Raw genomic sequence first — 20,556 nt, 5'->3', positions numbered from 1 at the left:
TTTCAATGGACAATGCTGGAAATTAATTCAAATAAAATACTTGTCGTTGACCGATTTGCAAGATATTCGAGAATTCAGGTTCTTGGCCTGCTGCCAGCATGCACAACAAGTATTAGGCTGATTGACCCAGTATTATGCGAGATTAGTTGCGGAAAGATACACACGCACACACACACGACCAAACGCATAATCCCCTGCAGGCTCTCGCCTGGCAGAGGTAACAACACCCTCAGCCTAGCAGTAAATGCTCCTTTCTGTCCATCCCTCCCTCTCTTCCTCTCTTAATTTATTTTGTTTACATAGATTAGAGTATACAAAGAGGCCCTGGGGTACTTGTGTACGTTATTCTAAAAACAAAAAAATGAGTGAAGCAGATTTTCTGTAAATGTATCCTACAACAGCTTGATACCAAGGAAACCATACCTCCTGCTTTCCAAAAGGGGTGAACAAGAAAACTGTCATTTGGACCACCGCCATGAAAACTATTGTGACTTGGACAACTTTATAAGCCCAAGGTCCCAGTTTTCCTTATAATTTTAATCATACACTGTGACAGAAAATCATGCTTTTGACTAATGCTTAACCCCCTCCGTTTTGTAAAAATAGGTACTTCACAAAATCAGCTAAGAAACTACTGAGGTTTGTACAACCTGTGTAATGATCTTGCTGTAGGCGGGGATGAAAGGGCTTATCCTGAAGAACACAGACAATGCATATTTTTTCAGATTTTCAGCAAATCAATTTGTCCAATTATGACTGGTATTCTGATTGCCATATTATTACGCTGTGTGTTATGTGCATGACAGAACAGAGCTTCAGTGGGTCTGAATACCTCAGCGGCCCCGATTGATTATGCTCCAGAGGGGGTGAGAAGGAATCCAGTTGGTTCAACGCCACCATCCTGTGTTCATTGACTTGACAACATCTATCGATTAACTGCACAGAAAGGAACACCTGTTAACTTTGAGAAAGCAGATATTTCTCAGTCAATGGCTTTCTGTTCAGGTAGGGAGGAATTAAAACCTTCATGCGAAGGAAAAAAGAAGCATGATTATTTGGGTCACTTAGATATTGACAAGTTCACCCTAGATGTGTCATGGAAAGTGTCAAATTCAAAGTGGGTTATTCATAATAAGTATTACATTCATTCCAAGGCAAGATTCATTTATAGGTGAAAGGCTGAAGTGAAGACATCCTGGTTAGTTATCTGACTGCGAATTAATGACTTGAGGTTTGAGTCTCAGTCAGGTGGACTGAGATTAGATTCTGAGTAAGGGCGTGATCGTGACATGCAGTTCAGCTGTATTGTAAACAATGAGTGAAACAGAGCCGCCATCACCTAGAGCACAATCAGTTGCTTGGCTTATGTGTCTGATTGAAAGCTGCTTTGTGGTCGCTTGAAGGAAAGGGAACAGAATCCTTTGTAAATGCGATGCTTTTAATGGTGAGTTCTATTCAGCGAGGGAGGAAAGGTATTCTGAATGGAGTACTCAGTCAAAACTTAGACACAGCCTTTTTTCTTCATTCCAAAAAAGAGATGCACTTATCTGCTTAGTTATGTACTGTATTAGTCTATTGTATCAATGTTCTCCAGTCAAATCAGGCACAATATCATCATGATTTAATGTCTGCAAGAAGATGTTTTTTTTTTAGATACTTGTAGGCATGCTGTACGACTTAATAAGCACCTCACCCCAAGACTCTGTACAATTTCTTTTCTACCTCCCACGTTCTGTGTTCCTTTCAATTTTCTTAAATAAACAGTGTCATAAACCACACATACAAACATTCATATTTCAAATACATGCTCTCAGTATTTTTTGTAACAAACCAAAACACTCTGCATGCACTGAACACTCGCAGATATATTAATCTTTCACAAATGAAAGCCTTGCTTCAAATGTTTTTTAATCATAAACTTTGATTCCCTTGTTCAAACCATTATCAACAAATACTCAAATGCAAACACATGCTATAGATAATGCAAATGTCTTTTTTCTTTTGATGATTGCCTATAGAATAGGAACATATTTTTAATTGTCATTTAGTAACTGCTGTACTTGTGTAAGAGTGACAAGAATGTTTTTGTGGGGATCTATCCACCTACAGCTAATACTAGCAGTAATAACATTTAAGCAGGTGAACAATCAGTCTGAAGAAAAGCTTATAATGATGATAACAGATGGGAAACACCACACAGCGTGCTCTTTCATCATTTATTATTTTGAAATATCTTTGCACACAGTGTTGCACAGCCTGGTTAGTCTCTCAGTTGTCTTTCCATTAACTCGGAAGTTAGGATATGGTAGCTTCATTGGCTCCACAGAAATATCGCTGCAAACATATCTATGCATCTCAGGTCTAGGCATTTGCTAGGTATTCCTGTAACATGGTGGATTTCTTGTCTTTCAGGGAGCGGGGATGTAGCTTTTGTATAATTGCCTTTGGTACACAAGACCTATTAAGCTAGAGACAAGTGTTTTAAAACCCACTGTTGGTATAAACACTGTCTCATTTTCATTAAAACATAACCTGTCTGACCGTTCTGTGCTGGTAAGTGCCAGTCAATCAGAGCAAAAAGCAGACATGCAAGCAGACAATTGTCGAGTGCCATTTTTTTTTTAACTGCGGGCTCAGATGCAGCCACTTCACTTCACTTGATTTGATGCTTGGTTTTTTAAACAAATTAATACACAACTACACAGCAGCTATTACAAACCACAACATGAGGGTACCCCTGCATAAAGAGGCACACATTAGCAGACGGAAAGGACCCTTCTAGAAGTCAAGCAATGCTTCCCGTTGCCCCTCGGCTAGACCCAGGGGGGTCCCCCCGGGGACCTGTCAGTACTTGCAGCGGAACCCGCAGCTGGCGCCGAAGCAGCAGACGATCTCCTTGAAGGTCTTACGCATCTCCAGACTGCGGAAGGCGTAGATGACGGGGTCGACGACGGAGTTGCACATGATGAGCACCAGGTAGGTGGTGAAGTGGGACATGTAACAGATGCAGTAGGGGTCCTTAGGGCAGGCGATGATGAGGATGAGGTGGAGGAAGAAGGGCGCCCAGCAGCAGACGAAGACGCCCAGCAGGATGGTGACGGTGACGGCGCCCTTCATGCAGGTCTGCTGGCGGACCACGCCCTGGGCGGGCAGAGCGGCGATGCGCTTGACGTGCAGCCGCGCCAGCAGGAACATGTGCACGTAGAGCGTGGCCATGAGCGCCAGCATGGTGAAGAACATGGTGATGAGGCAGACGATGACCGTCTTGCTCTCCGAGTAGACGATGAAGAGGATGCCGCAGACCACACAGGCGGCCCAGATGGCGCCGATAGCCAGCTGGGCCTTGCGGACGGTGACAATGCTGTGGTAGCGCAGGGCATAGAAGATGGTGATGTAGCGGTCGACGGCGATGGCCAGCAGGTTGCAGATGGACGCCACCAGCGAGATGCAGATCATGGAGTCGAAGACGTTGTCCATGAGCTGGATGAAGCGGTCGCTCACCACCAGGTAGCGGTTGTTGAGGACGGCGATGACCACCGTCTCCAGCGAGTTGGATACGCTCACCAGCATGTCAGCCACCGCCAGGCTGCAGAGGAAGAGGTACATGGGCGAGTGCAGGTTTTTGTTCTTGGCCACCGCCAAGATGACCAGGATATTCTCCAGCAGGCTGATGATGCCGAGGGTGAGGAAGACCTCGGGCTTGATCAGGACCTGCTCGCACAGCCCTGGAGCGCTGCGGTTGCCCGCGTCGCCTGCTCCCCCAGTGTCGTTGAGGGAGGGGTCCGGCAGTGGCAGCAGCCCGCGGGTGCCGTTCATTTGGCGGGTCTCGATCTCACCGTGGTCCTCAGGTCAAGCCTCCAGAGTGAAAACGGTTCTCCTCTAATGCTCTCCCGGCTGCTTCCTCTCCCTGACTGAGCCTATCATTCTCGCAGAGCGGAGACCAAGAGAGGGAGGGAGAGTGAGAGAGTAGTGAAAGAACCTGCCTTCCCTTCTGTTGGTCCAGATCTCTGCTGCTTATGACCGCCACGGCTCCGGAATGTATGAATGGATAACGGAGAGACACTCACCAATACTCATGCACACACACACACACACACACAGGCAGACATCACCGTCAGCAAGCTCCACCTTTTGTTACAAGCATCAGTGTTAGCCACTGCTGGCCACTCCTGCAGTCTACCGGCAGTGTGAGACTGTGGAAACCAGAGCACATGCTGCCCCCTTCAGTCACATTGCGAGACAGGCTGCACGTTTCAAAGTCTGAGTGGGCATACTGGGTTGAATAACCCTACTTATGCTAACAGGTTACTCTGAAATAAAGCACTATATCCTCAAGGTCTCGCTTGCACCGGCTGTGGTACTTAGCATTATATTTAGGTTAATGTATATTTATGTTGGTGGAGTTGGTGCATTCATGCATATTTCAACATTGCATTTCCATTTCTCATTAAAACGATTTTCAGTGGAAAGCTTACATGTTTTTATGCAGTTGTCTGGTTTGTTCCATGATGATACTGCAGAATCCTCCTGAATTTCACAGGAGACGAGGGTCAGAAATGGCCTGCAGTTTAGATGAAGACTCCCTGACAAAATAGAGTCTTTACTCTCAGTCGAAGAGGCTACAGACTTGACCTTCTGAAGAGGCAATGCCCGTCCAGAAAGCTATTGTGGTTTGGGTCGCTGATTGCAATATCTTTGTTCAGAATCTCATTGTTGCACTATCCACTTGTTTTTTAGAGCAGGGAATGCAATGACCAATTCAACATGTGTACAGTGCTCTATTTCAGCCTTCACACAGTGTGTGTGTGTGTGTATGTGTGTGTGTGAGCATGCACATTAATACATAAATATGAACAAACAAATATTGGGATGACTGATAGCAAAGATAATAGAATGTTTCTCAACCTACATCCCATTCAGGGTATGATAAAGGCTCATACCGTAATATCAGATTTTGACTGTTGGATTGTCATTGTTTCCACTTAATAGACAACTCTGTAGGTATTTTCAGGGGTGATGCCAGGGATTTTGCCCCCGTGAAAAAATGTCATATTTGGCCCCACCACCTCATTCCTGCACAAGTGCAGCAGGGTTTTTTGAGGGCCCCTGTCAATCAGGGCCCCCACACAGTGCTCCTGGGTATATTCATTGCCTGTTTTGTTTTCTAAGCGCACACACTCCCCCGTCCCCTCCACACTCACATTGCAAAGTTAAACTTTATTACAGTTTATTTATACATGTTTATGTATGTGATCCATTAATATATTCAAAATGATATATTCATTTTTACTTATGCTATTCCGCCAATTATGTAAATGGTTGGGTTATTCAATCAGTTTACATCACCTTCAATAGTTTTGAAAATTGGAGTGAAGTCAAGGTGAAATAAGTCTGATAGATTGGTGGAAATCAATAACTTGGTATCTGATGTTGAAAGGAAGTTTCTGAGTCAGCTTCCCAAGATTCCCTACTGAGTGTTCAGTCTGTCAATTTGGTCCAACTGAATGAACAGTTTGATACTTTTGAGAACTTATTAAATTGACTTCGGGTAGGGAGGTCATTGGATTTTGCAGATGTAAAAAACATCCTCTGGATATAAACTTGGGATCTGTCTGAAACCTATATTCCAGTTATGTCACTGATTTGTAAGATGACAGTGGCAAGGAGTTCAATAAATATGGCTAATAGTACTATTAATAATGCTGGTGAAAGTGGACACACTTGTCTCATACCTTGGTGCAGGTATGAGGCCATTAGTGATTAATGTGGCTAACATATTGAATTAATTGCTTTCCAGAACCAATGTTCAGATGCTTTTTCAGCATGCATCTATTTGGGAAAAGGAAATTAGTTGTTTGTGAAAAAGAGTAATTTGTCTGTGAGTATTTGACTAAGAATTTAGTCTAAGGCATTTTGTCCCTAGGTATGATGCAGAATGATGTAACTATTTTGGTGGAGAAAAGGTCAGGTATAGCTGGCCAACAAGGATGAGAGCAAAGAGGAGTCCTCGCAACAAAAAAGCAAATCAAAATGGCTTATAAACACAAAAGTGGATCTCAAAAAGAGAAAACGCGACTCAATCGTGGCAAAACATCTGACCACTACAGGGATATGTCAATAATTTTCACCGCTCAACTGCTGTTGTTCAGGACCCCTTTTAACCTAATGAGTTCCTGGAGGTGGCTGGGGAGGGGCAAAAAATGGCATCATCTTAAATTATTGCTTTTATCAGTCACTACAGTCACTACTAATTCAAGGTGCACTGCTGTAACACCTAAACCTCTGTAAAGCTTAGACTCTTTGCACTTTGATGAAAAAAAACCCATTGGTAGAACCACTAGAGCTAACAAAAAAAATAGGAAGGTAGTCCCCTTCTTCGAAACAGGGCTGAAATTGACACCCCAGGTTGATGATTATGGCATTTTATAATCCAATAACTGTCAGCAACAAGTCAAATAATTGCTAATACTACAGTGATTGTATTGATATCACTAGAAATCCCTCTCAGAGCACTAAACAATCAATCTGCTCTTTGTTCACAGGCAATCAAATGTCACTATGCATTCTGCATTATTTGCATTGAGCTGACAGCATATTCAGGGGCATCTGAATACGAACATTTCTATGTAAGTAAATAGAATTTTGAATGTGAAAAGTGTGGCTTTTCTTAAAAATCTACTTCTTATTTTGCAAACAGTGACAAAATTATCTGGATTAAACATTCTAGTGCTAAGTAAATTACCTAAAAGCAAGCTACTACTACCCTCTCTAAGACCTCCCCATCGTGACTTTTGCCCCTGCTCAAAAACCATGTGCATGTTACAGTAACCATATAGTGTCTTGTACTTCAAGATCATTTACGTAACTTTCAAACATAGCCTACTGCTTCCTGCAAGCTGAAACTAAGGCTTTGCTATACCACTGCGTATCAACTTACTTTCACATTGCGTTGGCGCACACTTTAGCAATAGTTTCAGAGGTTATTTATTTTTACTGGCAAAAAGACTGCAGTAGTGATAAAGGGCACTGTATTATTGTAAATCGTTCATGATTTGATTATATATTTTTGTCATTTTCCTTCTTGGGAGATCTAACTCTGTTGTGATCAGAAGGTTTACTAGATACAAGCTTGATTGTAGATCAGATCACTCAGCAAGGTAAAACCAAGTGGTTTGATTGTTTCTAAGTGAGACAAAAAGTGCTTTACATGGTGTCTGGTTTCCAATGGGTAGCCATGCCAGCCGGTTATAATTGAAGCTGGGACTCCACTGTGCCCCTCAACAATTGTGCTTTTGATTGGGGAGAGAAAAGCTGCCATGCTAAGCAGATAACCTTGACCATGAAATGTTGGTTAAGGATAGGCTAACCACAATCCACATGCTGTCAGGGCTCACAAAGAGAGTTAGGACCCAGGCACAGAGGTCACACAGGGAGGCAAAGATAAATAAAATAATTAATCTTTGCCTTTTATATAGACTAATTGTCTATATTATAGACTAAGGTTTTTGTTTCCACCAATTACTCTGGCTAAATGAGTTAATTGGCTGTACACACCAACACGTTTCACAGTGATCTCATAGATTAGACCACTGTGAAACGTCTTGTATACAGACACAAGAGCAGTCTTCGGCTGTCATTCATGCTCTTATCAAGAAATGCAGCTAAAATGCCAGATGGCGTAAATGTTATGGGTAAGTAAGTAATTAAGGCCAGAAGCTGAAATGGAAACCAGAAATAGATACGGCTCTCATTGCCCAACCCTGTGCTAGCGCCTGGTAGGGAAGAGCATGAGTACTCAAGTACTCAAAGACTTGAAAGACAAGGGCTACTCAAGCACTATGTATTACTTGAAACAATTATTTGAAAATAAATGTACGTGAATTAATAGTTTTAGTTTCATAATTAATTTTTACATTAATTTTAGCAGTTGGCTGCTTTATGGATGATGTTATTATCTTTTAGCTTCTGAAACCTTGCATTTCACCATCAGCAGTGACTCTTGAACAGTGGAGTTTTCAATTTTTTTGGCATCACCAAGGACACAGGCAATGACGTGCAACTTGAGTCCAATCAATTCCAGCATGCTGTTTGAAGCAGCACGGTGGTAGTGTGAATAGGACCTTCAATGAAACATAAGGGTTTTTTTTATTCAATACAGCACCTTGAACTCTTAAAATCCTTGAAAGGACTGTCAGCACTATAGGCGTACAGTGAGTGTACAAAACTTTTGGGATGCCTCTTATTTCCTTTAACTGGATATTTCACTTCAGTAAACAGCATCGTTCCTCTGGGTTGTCTGGTGTAATTGCAAAAATGATTGACCTGCAACACCTGAGTCAATCTGTTTCTGGTTCAGGTATCAACTGGATGTATAGACCGCTTTATTGGATACAATGCTAAGCATGCATAACTATATTCTTACTCATGTAGGTTCTGCATTGGACATTATTATCTATTATTAGCCTACTGGCTAAAGCACAGCAAGCTAGGTCGTTAGCAAAGAAAATGAATATTTCAATAGCTACTTGCTTAGCTATCAAGCTACCCAGCTAGCCAGCAAATCCAGGCCGGATCTGCCCCAATTCTGGCCTGGTAGTGCAGACTTTGTTCAGCTACAAAGTGCAACATTTCCACGATATGAATTAAACCAAATTTAACGTGGCTTTATCACCTCACTAGCTTGCAGCTAGTGTACTGCTAACTTTCGAGATGATAAAACCAGCTACAGAGCCTTGTTAGCCACCTTCATAGCTAAGAAAGCGACATATGAGGCTACTAAGTTAACTAACGTGCCAGTAACTTGCATGTACGCTTGCGCAAAACAAAGCGCTGAAGTACACAATCCTGTGATTGCATGGTATCCAATAAGGATACATGAACCAGAAACAAATTGATGCAGGTTTTATATGTCTACCATTTTTGCAATTACACCCCCAATTCACTTCCATTCAGTTTCATGACATCACCAATATCAATGCCAAAATCAATCATTTAAAAGCACAAACTACGGATAATAGATTGATAAAAGAGAGTACTAACATCAGTTTGTTTGTTTTGTTATATCTGATGTATTTTCAGCGTTTTATTGCCTAAATAAGTTATTTTAACTAAGTGATGTATCCTAGAACAGGATAATATATTCACATGGGCACATGCATTAAAAAACAAATTATGGCCTGCTGTATTTCTGTATTTTCTCTTTTTATAGCTAACCTAAACCTGAAAACAGCTCATCAGCCCAAAGAAACAGGGACCATTTGATGTTAGTACTCTCTTTTATTAATCTGTTATTCTCCATAGTTGTTTGTATTTTAAAACCAATTTCAGCAAGGTCACAAAAATGCATGCAAATACATCAGGATAAACATCACAAAATGAATTGTGTTATACATGTGAATCCAGATTAAATGTATTGTCCCTAATTGCTTTTATTTGTTAAATGCAGGAGGAGAGGAAACAGGCTAAATAGGGATTGTTAAGGCTTGAGACGACAGAATCATGGACTGTTTACATGAGGGAGAATGGCCAAGAAAGAATATTATAAAAATATAAGTGGAAGATGCCAGGCACACTGGTTTGAGTGTGTAAAGAACTGCTGGGTTTTTCAAGCTCAACAGTGTCTTGTGTGCATCTGGAATGATTCCCCACCCAAAGGACATCCAGCCAGTAGTCAAAATGGCCAATTGGTGAAAATGGCGAAAGGAGGCTGACAGAAATTGTGCAGAGCAACAGATGGTCTACATTTAGTCAACTGACAGTCCAGTTCAACACTTGTGCCGAAAGACCCGTAAAAGAATGCACAATTTGCCACACCGTGAAACAAATAGTGTACACCAATGACCCGCTTTGTTTAGCAAAAAACAAGAAACTGCAGTTGCCACGGACTAAGGAATGAAGACATGGGATGCTGGGGGATTGGAAAAACATTGCCTGGTCTGATGATTCCTGATTACAGTGTAATCAGTAAAGGTAAAGTGAGTAAACTCTAATGGATTGCTATAATATGTCAATTAAGTGCTGAGTAACAACAAAAACCAGCAGACACTGTGGTACACCAGGGTCAGGGTTGCGAACCACTGATATATAATCTCTGATAGAGCTTTTTGTATATACTCTACATATAAATACAATAGCATTAACAATGCTATTGCAATGCCAAACTAACCTATTACGGTTTCTGTAAGAACTCTTCTAAAACTTAATGAAAGGTTCATTTAAATATTTTTTTTTTTCAATTTAATACTTTTAATTCATAATCACAAAACTACAATGTTAGGAAATTATTACCGAGGGAAAACTGTTGCAGTGCACCCACTTGAAAATCTCTCAAGCACTTGAATTACAAATGTCTTTGTACATGACATAAGCCCATACTTGCTCTTTTTTCTTTTCTTCCTGAAGTAAAGCAGTGAAAAAACAGAGGAAAATTAGATTTGCAGGAAAAAGTCAGAATTACATAGGGATCGACCAGGAGACTGCACAGAACTTTATCAAGTTTTTTGTTTCCTTATTTCATTATGGCTGCGTCCAGTTAAAGACTTCCCGGGAAAAACAAGTTGCTGCTGGATGAGGTGCAGGCCAGTAGGGGTCACCCCTGCTGCCTGACCAAAGAGTGCATCACTGTGCTCTGGAAGGTTCCGGCCTTGGGATGAGACTTTAAACTGTGATCTTGAACTGCTGTGGATCATTAGCTTTTACACTTCTCAAAATAGCAGGGATGTTAACCCTTGCACTGTACCATAATTAGGTTCTGTTGAGCAAAATTTGTTCTATGTTCAATGCCTTTTCCCCTTTTTTTCTCCTCAATTAAGAAATCATGCCTACGCTGCAATGCCTAGTGCAACCTCTGTTGTCCATTCTGGCAAAGCACAAACACTCGCACTCCTCAGAAGCACATGACTTCATGTATGTACACCGGTTCTTAGCACACCACGTTTTATAAGTTGGACTTGCTCAGACATCCATCGGAAAAAGACACTTCACGTGCAGCTCAATGACAAGCTTGCGGGCAACCAATCAGCCAGTTGGGGGACACTGGTGCACCATGAGACACTCTGACTCCCGCTGACTGAAACCCTTCCATCCCCGAGTGATTCTACAGCCAATTGGGCATCACCCCATATGGTTGCCAGCCCGGCACCACTGTCACATTCTCGATTTGATACCAATAGTGAGGACCATTTATGCACTAGATCAGTGCCTTAACAAGATGAGTCACCAAGCAGCCCTTGTTCTATGTTTCTGTACATCAATGATAAAGAAGAATGAAACTAATTAAAATTCAGTCAGCCAGATCAAAAGGTAATACTCAGAGGAGTGGACTGATAGATTTTATAGATTAAATGAAAATTCTTTCAGGATGAATCATGACTACCATTAATTATTTTGTGGAAGGAAGTTGTATCACATTTTCAAAAAAATTCTTTATCATCAATTTGAGAAACGTTTCAACATCAATATGTTGAATTTCATATAACTGAACTGAGCTACAGTGCACCAGCTACAGTGTCATTCAAGGGGGAAAAAAACATTTAAATCTTGGTATCTGAGAGAAAACTGAGCACTTGAAAGCAAAAGGCCTGAACCACAGCGCCTGATACTAACACACTGAATGGAATGTAACATTTTTGAAGCTATATATCAAAGAATCGGGTTGTTTTTCCACTTGTTTGTTTACCTTGAGTCATCTGGTAGTATTGATGTGAGACCAACTAGGTCCAAGATCTTTAGGATACAAAATCTAACCTGTCAGAACATGTTGCCATCATCTCTATTCTGACCTTTACATACTGCTTGAACAGTCATATTCTGTTTTGTCCAAGGCCTTGAAATATTACTTCAACCTCACAATGAAAGGTATTTTTGTTATTTTCTGCATATTTTTCTGCTTTGTGAGTCATCTGAAGAGCGGGCAACCCACTCATGAGATTCAAGTCCAGAAATGCATTTAATATCAAATCATAGCTGTTTGGGGAGCAATGGGCTGGGTTCCACCACAATGCAAAAAATTACCGAAATGGTGAACAAAAATGGGTGAACCTTGTAGGTCATAGTGGAAAATTCTTCTTCATGATGGCATTGAAATAATTAAGGTGTTATCTCACTGTGGTTCAAATGGAGTGATAGGGGTGATTGTTCAAAATTTAGACCTTGTTATATGGTATGGGTTCCCAACCTGGGGTTCGGGACCCTTTAAAAAATGAATACATCAATATTTCTACTTTTTCAGACACAAAGTTAAGACACATCCATTGACAACAGGTACTGAATTTGGTGTCATTTGGATTTGCAGTTTGAGAGCAGTTGTTTTTTTTTTTTACCGTAGGCCTATTTCCAAAATGAAACCTGTGTGTGACCTGTGTGTTAATGATGAAGTAACTAAATTCTCAATGATTAGATCATGAGAGGAATATCTGTACTCTTGTCTATGGCACAGGTATTGCTGTGTGAATAGCGCAATCGCTTCGTAAGTAAGAAGGTGCTGAGTTTGAATCCTGACCGAGGGCATTTCTGTCTGGAGTTTGTATGTTCTTCCTGTGTACCCATCTGGTACTCCAGCTTCCTCCCTCAACGCAAAGACTGTGTGAGTGAGGGTGTGGGCGCTGTGATGGATTGGCAACCTGTCTGGGGTGTGGCAACCTGTCCGGGGATTGGCAACCTGTCCTGCCTCTTGGCCACTGCATTTCTGTTTAAAAAACAAGTTTCCGGCTTTCGTCTGGTTCCTTAACTATGGAAAATCCCAGAAAGTCACCTCTCTGATGTCACCTGTGGCAAACAATAAAGGCGGATGCAATTTAAAAGAAGGGTTACAAATAAAGTAAGATTTTTAAAAATATGTTCACTGCATCATGTTTCTATCATCCAGGACAGTTGTACTATTTAAAAAAAATTTAAATACTGAACCTTTTTTCTGCTGGGAGGATATGTCAGAGCATATCAAATGCCTTGTAAGGTGCAGGATTTAATATTTTACCACAGATTGATACAGGGGATGGTTTTATTTGTGTAGAGGAACAGAGGTCAGCCCATGTTAACTGAAATAGATTGACCTTGTTTATTCCATTTTGTTTGATGGTTTTCTTTGAATCAGATGCATTACTGAGTGAACAGAACGTGGCTTCTACTTAGCCCTAACAATTTATCAGTGACTCATTGCAATTAGCAGTTTTTTCTAAGAGGAAAATGGGCATACTTTATGAGTTTTATGGAAGCTGTGGGTCAGGAGGGCCAATATGAATTTTGCATTTTTAGTAGAATAATTTTCGGTTCTTGTGGTTGGGGACTGGAGACATTTTATCATAACAGTATTTTGATTTTTTTTTAAAAACAAGAAATACATTTTCCCTTGCTCCCATGACTTTATGGCATTGAGCTGCACTGCTTTTGCAAGCTGTATTGCAGATAAGTGTAAGCCTGGTACACAAGACTGTTTTTTAGGTTTAAGTCTGGGCTGTGTCATTGGTCAACTATGAATTGGAATCCAAAGTACTGGGACCTTGTGGGCTTCATCCTGTCAGGGTGGGAGGGTTTTATATTATCCAAGGCTTCTTGGATTACCACTGCATTGACAAAGCACCGGAGAGACACACCTGTCGTGCTATCTGCCGATCTGTCTGTCAGGTGCTAAATAGTCAATGACTTTCTTGTTGCACTGTGTTAAATAGTCACTCACTATCCTGGTCTGTGTGTAGTCTGTAAGGCTTAAATGCTCACAGACACTCCTGTCGTAGTGTGTGTGGTCTGTGAGGTTTAAATAGTCACTGGCTCTCCTGTAGTACTGTGTGTGGTCTGTAAGGTTTAAATAGTCACTGGCTCTGTAGCGCTCTCCAAAGAGCAGCTTCAAAACCATGAATCTTGCATCTCGTTTTCCAACCGATTAACAGTGATGGATGCTTTCCTTAAGAAAGGCGCAGACAGTGGGAGGTGCAGCTTGTAACGGTTTCTACACTGGAACTGGGAGTGGATAAACATGCCGATCTCAGTGAAATCTAACTTGTGCTGTGAGAGAAATTATTTCTGACAGTGTTGGGGGGGGGGGCTCACCTGCTGAGACCTGGAAAGGCATTACACGCCCAGCATGCATCGTTGCTAGAGATGCAAAACATCCAGGCCACAACCATTTCAACAGCATGCTGTCAGAGATGCAAGGAAGTAAAGTTCAAGCGCCATTCCTACAGCATTCCAACATCTCAGCAAAGCCACTAAACATTATCTTGATATACTTTTTGTTTTTGTAATGCTCTATGCTCACTCTTTCTTTCTGCATATCCTTTATGCTCTTCTGTGGAGGCGCATACCCTTCTTTGCACAATAAAGTTGACTTTTACAAAATTAGCACACCAAGGCGGGTTGAGGCTTGCTGTCGGGTAGCTCCGCCTATCAATATCTCCTCCCCAATCACTACTGGGCTTCCCCTCATTAGCTCTTACGACGCACTTGCCTTTTGGCAGGAATGCTGTCACTCTCAGCTCGCGCTCTGTGGAAGCTGCCTGCTGAAGTGCTGCTGGAGTGCAAAGGCGGTTGCAGCGCCTCACTCGCATCGGTTGGCCTGGCATTGGAGTACACCTCGTTTTCCCCAACAGCATCGCTCATACCCATCAGTCCCTGGATACCGCTAGGATCCCTCATCCTCTATGTCAGCACTGTGCAAAAGCTATCAGGCCAATTCCTACCCAATACCCGGAATACATTGCACCATCATTTTGTTTTGACCATGTACACATTACAACAGCCCCCCATTTCAGGAAATTACAAATATAAAATTGTTTCTTTACATGTATATGCCATGCATAAAAATGCAAATGACAAATGACTGCCTATAATATTGGCCAGCATTGCTGCAAGCGGAGACCTCAGTGACTATCAAAGAGGGTTGATGGTTGGGGTGCATACAGCTGGAGCTCCAGGGACCAAAACAACACATGTTCTACAGGCAACAGGAAATGTTTCAGGTAATGTCTGTATAGAAATCTGAAGGAAAGGTATCATCAGCAAAGGGAAACCACAAATGCACATAGCTCCGGATTGCGATGTCTGGGTACACATATACACAAAACAACATAATGAAAACAACACATCTTAAAGAAGAGGTCCTCAGAAGGGCCAATGAGGTCTTCAAATTTTGTAGCCATGGCAACGCTCCCATTAATGTACTTTTTATTTTATCTCCCTGGTAGATACTTCAGCCGCATGCTGACAAAAATCCAACCGCATGTCTTTTTCAGGAGCCTGACAATTAGCAGCAGATCTGCATACTGAAATCCAAACCCCGTGTCTTTCTATCCACCTTTCTTATAAGCCTATTTACAAAATCTCTCTTATTTTTGTGGAATAAAAGGGGTTTCTGAGTTGTCAACATTGTGAAATGATGTATTTTCTCAGTAATTAGGGGAGAGTAATTGTTTTTTTTTAGTGTAGAGAAAAAGTTATGCCCTCCATAACGTTAGGGACAAAGAGATAATTTTTTTCTTGATTTGGCTTTGTCCTCCACAATTTTACGCTTGTAATCAAACAATTCACATTGTGCAGATTCTCAGCTTTTATTATAGGGTATTTTTATACATTTTGGTTTGACCATGTAGACATTACAACAGCCCCCCGTTTCAGGAAATTACAAATATAAAATTGAAGTTCAGAGCCAAATAAAAATATGCCTAAAAATATGTCGCAAACCTTATGGAGGCAACTGTATATTGCATAATGACCATTGTGCATGTATATCATCCATGTTGGTGATTTGCTAAGGCATAAAAACATTGATTTAGCTAGTAGTTCAAGATTGGAAAATAGATCTGAACAGTGGCAAGAGAGAGAAAGATAGGTCATCCTGTACATAAAAAAGAGCAGTGAAATTTAAGATAAATGCTCATATTACCAAACTGGAAATTATTTTACGTTGAGATTGGTTCACTAATTTCAAGACATGCTACCATCTCCTGTTGTTTGAGTGACATCCTGGGGAGGGGCAACAACAAGACTACTACTTTGACACTCACTAAACTCATTAAAGTACTGTCAACCAAAAACCCATTTTTAGATTCAAGGAAAATGATGAGGGGTTTTCCCCCATGAAGCCATGTGCTTAAGCTACCTCAACCTATCACATGAATTAATATAAACTATTGTCTCTGCATCTGTGATTATAAATAGTCAAACGAGACAGGCTGAATGGTCTGTTCTCATACATGTTCTTGAGCCCTATTTCAGTAGTCAAGACGCAACTATAAAGCGCTATCGGTGACGCGAGGCTCTGGCAAATTAAGGCGTGTCCTATTTACGCGGGTAGCGCAGCTGCAGTGCAGTTATAAAATAGGTTGATCAAAGAGGAATAAGTTACTTGTGGGTGTGGTGGAGGTTTGGTTTCACTGAGGTCAATAGGATCGGCCATTTTCTTTCCCTTTAATACCACTACATATCGGATGTAGGCCAAGGATACTCTAATCTGTTCCTCGAGGCTAGTAGTAGGCCTAATGCTGTAAAATCTCGGGGCCAATTAGTGGAATTAATCTATGTTAATGATCAAATCGAAGAGAACCTCGACAGTATCCCTGATGTTGGCACACTAGCACTTTCCTCATGGCTGCTGTACTTGTTTAGGAGATGCAAAGTAGTCGTGTGAATTTATAGCACTTCAAATAAGCGTCCTAGGGAAAATTAGGTAATGAAGATGTACTGCGAATTGGAAGTCGTTTTTTTTTTTTCATCTTAGCAGGATATAAGGTTACGATATTGATCTATTATTTTAATTTTTTTAAATTATATATATTTTTTGTATTATAATTAGCAGTAGGAACATGTGGCAATCGACTCTACTGTTTCTCTACTTCAACTGAATTTCACTAATGAGCATTTCGTGGACCCGGTGGCGGCAGAGCAGCATAGCTTTGCTGTACACGCTGTACGGAGGACTTCTTGCTTTGACGGCCATATTCAGAACTGTACTGTACTTTCCATAGTCCACCATATGAGGGAGCGCTTTGCCTTTTTTATTGCCGTCAAGAACGTAAGTCCAGGGCTGTCGTGCTTAGTAACCCCGCAGTGAGACTCGGTATTGAAATTTATGGGATGACGAAAAGAAAAGAAAAAGCCAGTTCAACCTTTGCTTTATTACTACCGATAACATTTTATGGTCTTTTCAGTTCACCATGTTTTGAATTTAATTAATCACAAGTTTAATGCTGAAACTCTCAGCGGGGAATAATTGACAGAGACAGAATATTTTTAAATCAACCCTTAAAAACCTTAAAAATCAACCCCTAAAACCAAAAAATTCCCATCGATCAGGTGCTGAAGGGTTTTAATTCTCCATTCAATGTCCTGGGTGGTGGCCAGTTTGATTCATCACACCTGATCCTTACTGAAGGGTCCACTGATGTATACATTTTTATTGTTCCAAAATAACAATAATACCCTTTGTAATTTTGTGCATTTAATGTGTAAGTCATTACAGGCAGGTCTTAATTGTTCTGGAAAGGAGAATTTCACCTTGCAAAATTGACAACAAAACTAAAATTTACTTCTGCATGCTAGTTGAAGCTAATTTTCTCCCAGGACTGTAGAATGGGTCAGGTCTGCATTGTTTCTGCAGCGATTCAGAAGTGCCATTACCAGCTGATTAATATGGACACAGGCCAGGAGTGATCCCCTCTGCTGCCCTTTTGTTCACCCCTATCACCATCTGCTCTCCAACCGCACCTAGTTTCAATAGGCCCAGCAAGACCTGTTTCTCTGTCCTTCAGCTAAATGTCACAGAATGTCCTCATAGTTTCACAGGTTGCAGTGGACAGCCAGTCTTTCAGAATAGTTACGCTTTAACAAACTTAGATAAGATCATGACAGATTCCCTTTTGCCTTTCTATGATGATAATAATAATAATAATAATAATAATATATTATTAATATATAGTACTTATCCATACAAAATTACAAACTGCATCACAGAGAATTTTTTTTTTTTTTTTTTTTTTTAAACATTCATGAGATGGCAATCCTTTTCTTCATCTGGGAGGTTTTGTGGCCTTCCAATTTTTCCAACCAGTATCATCTGGCAACCTCCTATTGTATGTAAGGTTATGTATTTCCATGTCTTCTTCATCTTTCCATGTTGCAAATAAACATCCCTGTGTCTTTCTGCATTTTGGCTTACTCGACTGGATCTTCGGTTATGGTTAATGTGGCTTAGTGTTAAGTCCATCATTATTGCAACATTGGTGGATTTTGGGACGTGACAATGTGCAGAATGGGGTGCTCTACAGAGGTCAATGTGTTATCGTCCCAAAGGCACCGAGGGCTGAAATTCAGAGTCAAATACAAGTGAGCCACATTGACGGGGAGGCATAATATTCACATGCTGTTTATGAACTGTGTGTGGAAATATCTTTGGCCTACAGGTATATGCACCATTTTTAAAGAGAACATGAACCGCAGTAAGACGTAGTTGAAGAGCCATCGTTAAGCAGGCTGGTAGAAGGGAGACTTCCACGTATAAAGAGAATTTTTTGTTTTACACCAAAACAATTTCAGTTTTTGATGCGTCCATTAACCAAATGGTTATGAGCTGAAATAATTTAACGAATATGCTTTTCCTGACAAAATGACTGATTTGAAATATAGGCTACTTTTCAATGCTGAAGTTTTACAAGTGTACTAACTGTGGTGAAGAGAGATGTATTTGTCTTCGTAACTGAATAACTGCAAATTAATTAAGCAAACACTTGGTTCCCTCATTAACGCCTTGTGTTTTTCCTAAACATAGGCTATCAGCAGAGTGAAGATATTGGATGCATGGAGTCCACACTGTCTGTGTGTTAGTACAGTCCAGGGTCATCGCTGGGTTGCTAGGCAGCACGTCTTGGGGACAATAGCCTGGATGTGCAAATGTACACCTATGTAGCTCTCTGTCTAATCTCTTGTTATGACTTGTCAATGCCGAGACTTCATGCACCAATATTTTAATGCTTATAGATTACAAGGGGTGGGAGGGGGAGGGGGGTTATGTTGGATCATAACTTATAGATAATTGGTTAGGAATTAGACAATTGGCCAGGCTAATTGGACCCGGGAACAGGGGTGGCTGCACCTGTGCGTAGTGAGGCAATCAGTGCGCACAGGTTAAATCTGCCATCCCCACCCACTCAAAGGAGAGCCTCTCGGACTTGACAGGGTTAACATCTGCTCTTTGGCTGTACCATCTTGCCACCCTTGTAAATAAATGTGGACTGTTTGAACATCATCTCCCTGTGTCTCTGTGCTGGAGGACCCCTTGGAAAGCCACTTCGGTGGCCTGTGGCAGGCTTGTTTGCCACACCATTCTTGTTAATAAAAGAAAAATCACACAGTAGCTTTCTCTTTCTTTGCATCACAAGTGTGGGATGAAGCCAAGAGCACAAATGAATAAAATCTGCTTTGTTTCAGGAGCATTTAAACAGAATCTGTGCCTCCCTGGTGGAAATTCCAGCTGTAATTTGGTGATGGAACATAGCTGGAACCAGCTGCTGCTCCGACTGAGTACCATCTGGAATTTGGCGATGGTCTAATTGTCTGCACCAAGCTGGCCCACCATGGTTGCTATCTCAACTATCTCTTTGCCTGCTTGACCATCTCTAATCCAGCAGAAACCAAGCTGGAATTTCCATCTGGGATATCAGATAAACATGCCAATAGTGTTCCATGAATTCAAACAGAGAACGAAGAGTAATTATCCTCAAATTCTGATCATCTGTGAATACAAGAGTATGCTGTACAAAGTTGTGATGTAGGCCTATACAGACATAGGCTAATGCTATCACGCGAGTTAGTTGTCTGATTGTCAGTCGAAGAAGGTAGCTGAACAGAAACAGAAAGTAGCCTAATGGCCATTTGCTCTCAAGAACGAGCATAAACTCCCTCCTGCACTGACAACAAACTCACTTTCGATACAACACACACAAGCGCACTATGTAGGCCATGTCGGGCCTGTGAAGTAGATTCTCATCAGTTCTCATTGCATTTTACAAAGAATAAATTCTATTTAGTTAAACTACTTCAAAAGATGGAATATATGAAAACATCCATCAGTAATTAATCGTTAATTCCTTTCCGTTTATTGTGAAATTTGTTAGTGAGCATAGTAAAATTACACTATTTTTATGTACATTATTGCAGTAATTCAAAGTAAGCTTTATATATTTTGTGTTGTTATGTATCCTTGTACAAAAACACAATGCACTCTGATTTTAGTATTCTGCTTCTGGTAAAATACAGTTTACTTGAAGACCATATGGTTAATGTATGAGCACTTGTGTATAATTTGAATTTATGAGAGCGTGATGAACAGATAGTTTTGAGACAATATTAAATATTAAAATCAAGCTATGTTCCATTTTCTCGTGTGTGTATGTGGTAAAGCCTGGTTTGTATACGCACATAATACAATAAGGGAAATCTTTTTTAAAGAAAACATTTTACATCTGCCTAAATATGTTCCTAGACTTTACCCATGGAAAAAAGGGCCACTCATTCAAGGAAATCTCTGAGGTGACACGTCATCCTCCTCTGTGTGTCAACAGGCAGACAACA

At 40.9% G+C, this 20,556-nt stretch overlaps 1 protein-coding gene across 1 annotated transcript; it reads right to left on the bottom strand.

The window, feature by feature from the left end:
- Positions 1 to 1,450: 1,450 nt before the first annotated feature.
- Positions 1,451 to 4,216, bottom strand: mc3r (melanocortin 3 receptor). Its single transcript, XM_064299173.1, has one exon. It carries the CDS (start codon positions 3,814 to 3,816, stop codon positions 2,845 to 2,847), a length of 972 nt encoding a protein of 323 aa, XP_064155243.1. The 5' UTR covers positions 3,817 to 4,216; the 3' UTR covers positions 1,451 to 2,844.
- Positions 4,217 to 20,556: the final 16,340 nt, after the last annotated feature.

Source organism: Anguilla rostrata, chromosome 11 (genome assembly GCF_018555375.3).
Source record: "Anguilla rostrata isolate EN2019 chromosome 11, ASM1855537v3, whole genome shotgun sequence".
Classification (NCBI taxonomy): Eukaryota; Metazoa; Chordata; class Actinopteri; order Anguilliformes; family Anguillidae; genus Anguilla; species Anguilla rostrata.
This window is presented reverse-complemented; position numbering and strand designations above follow the sequence as displayed.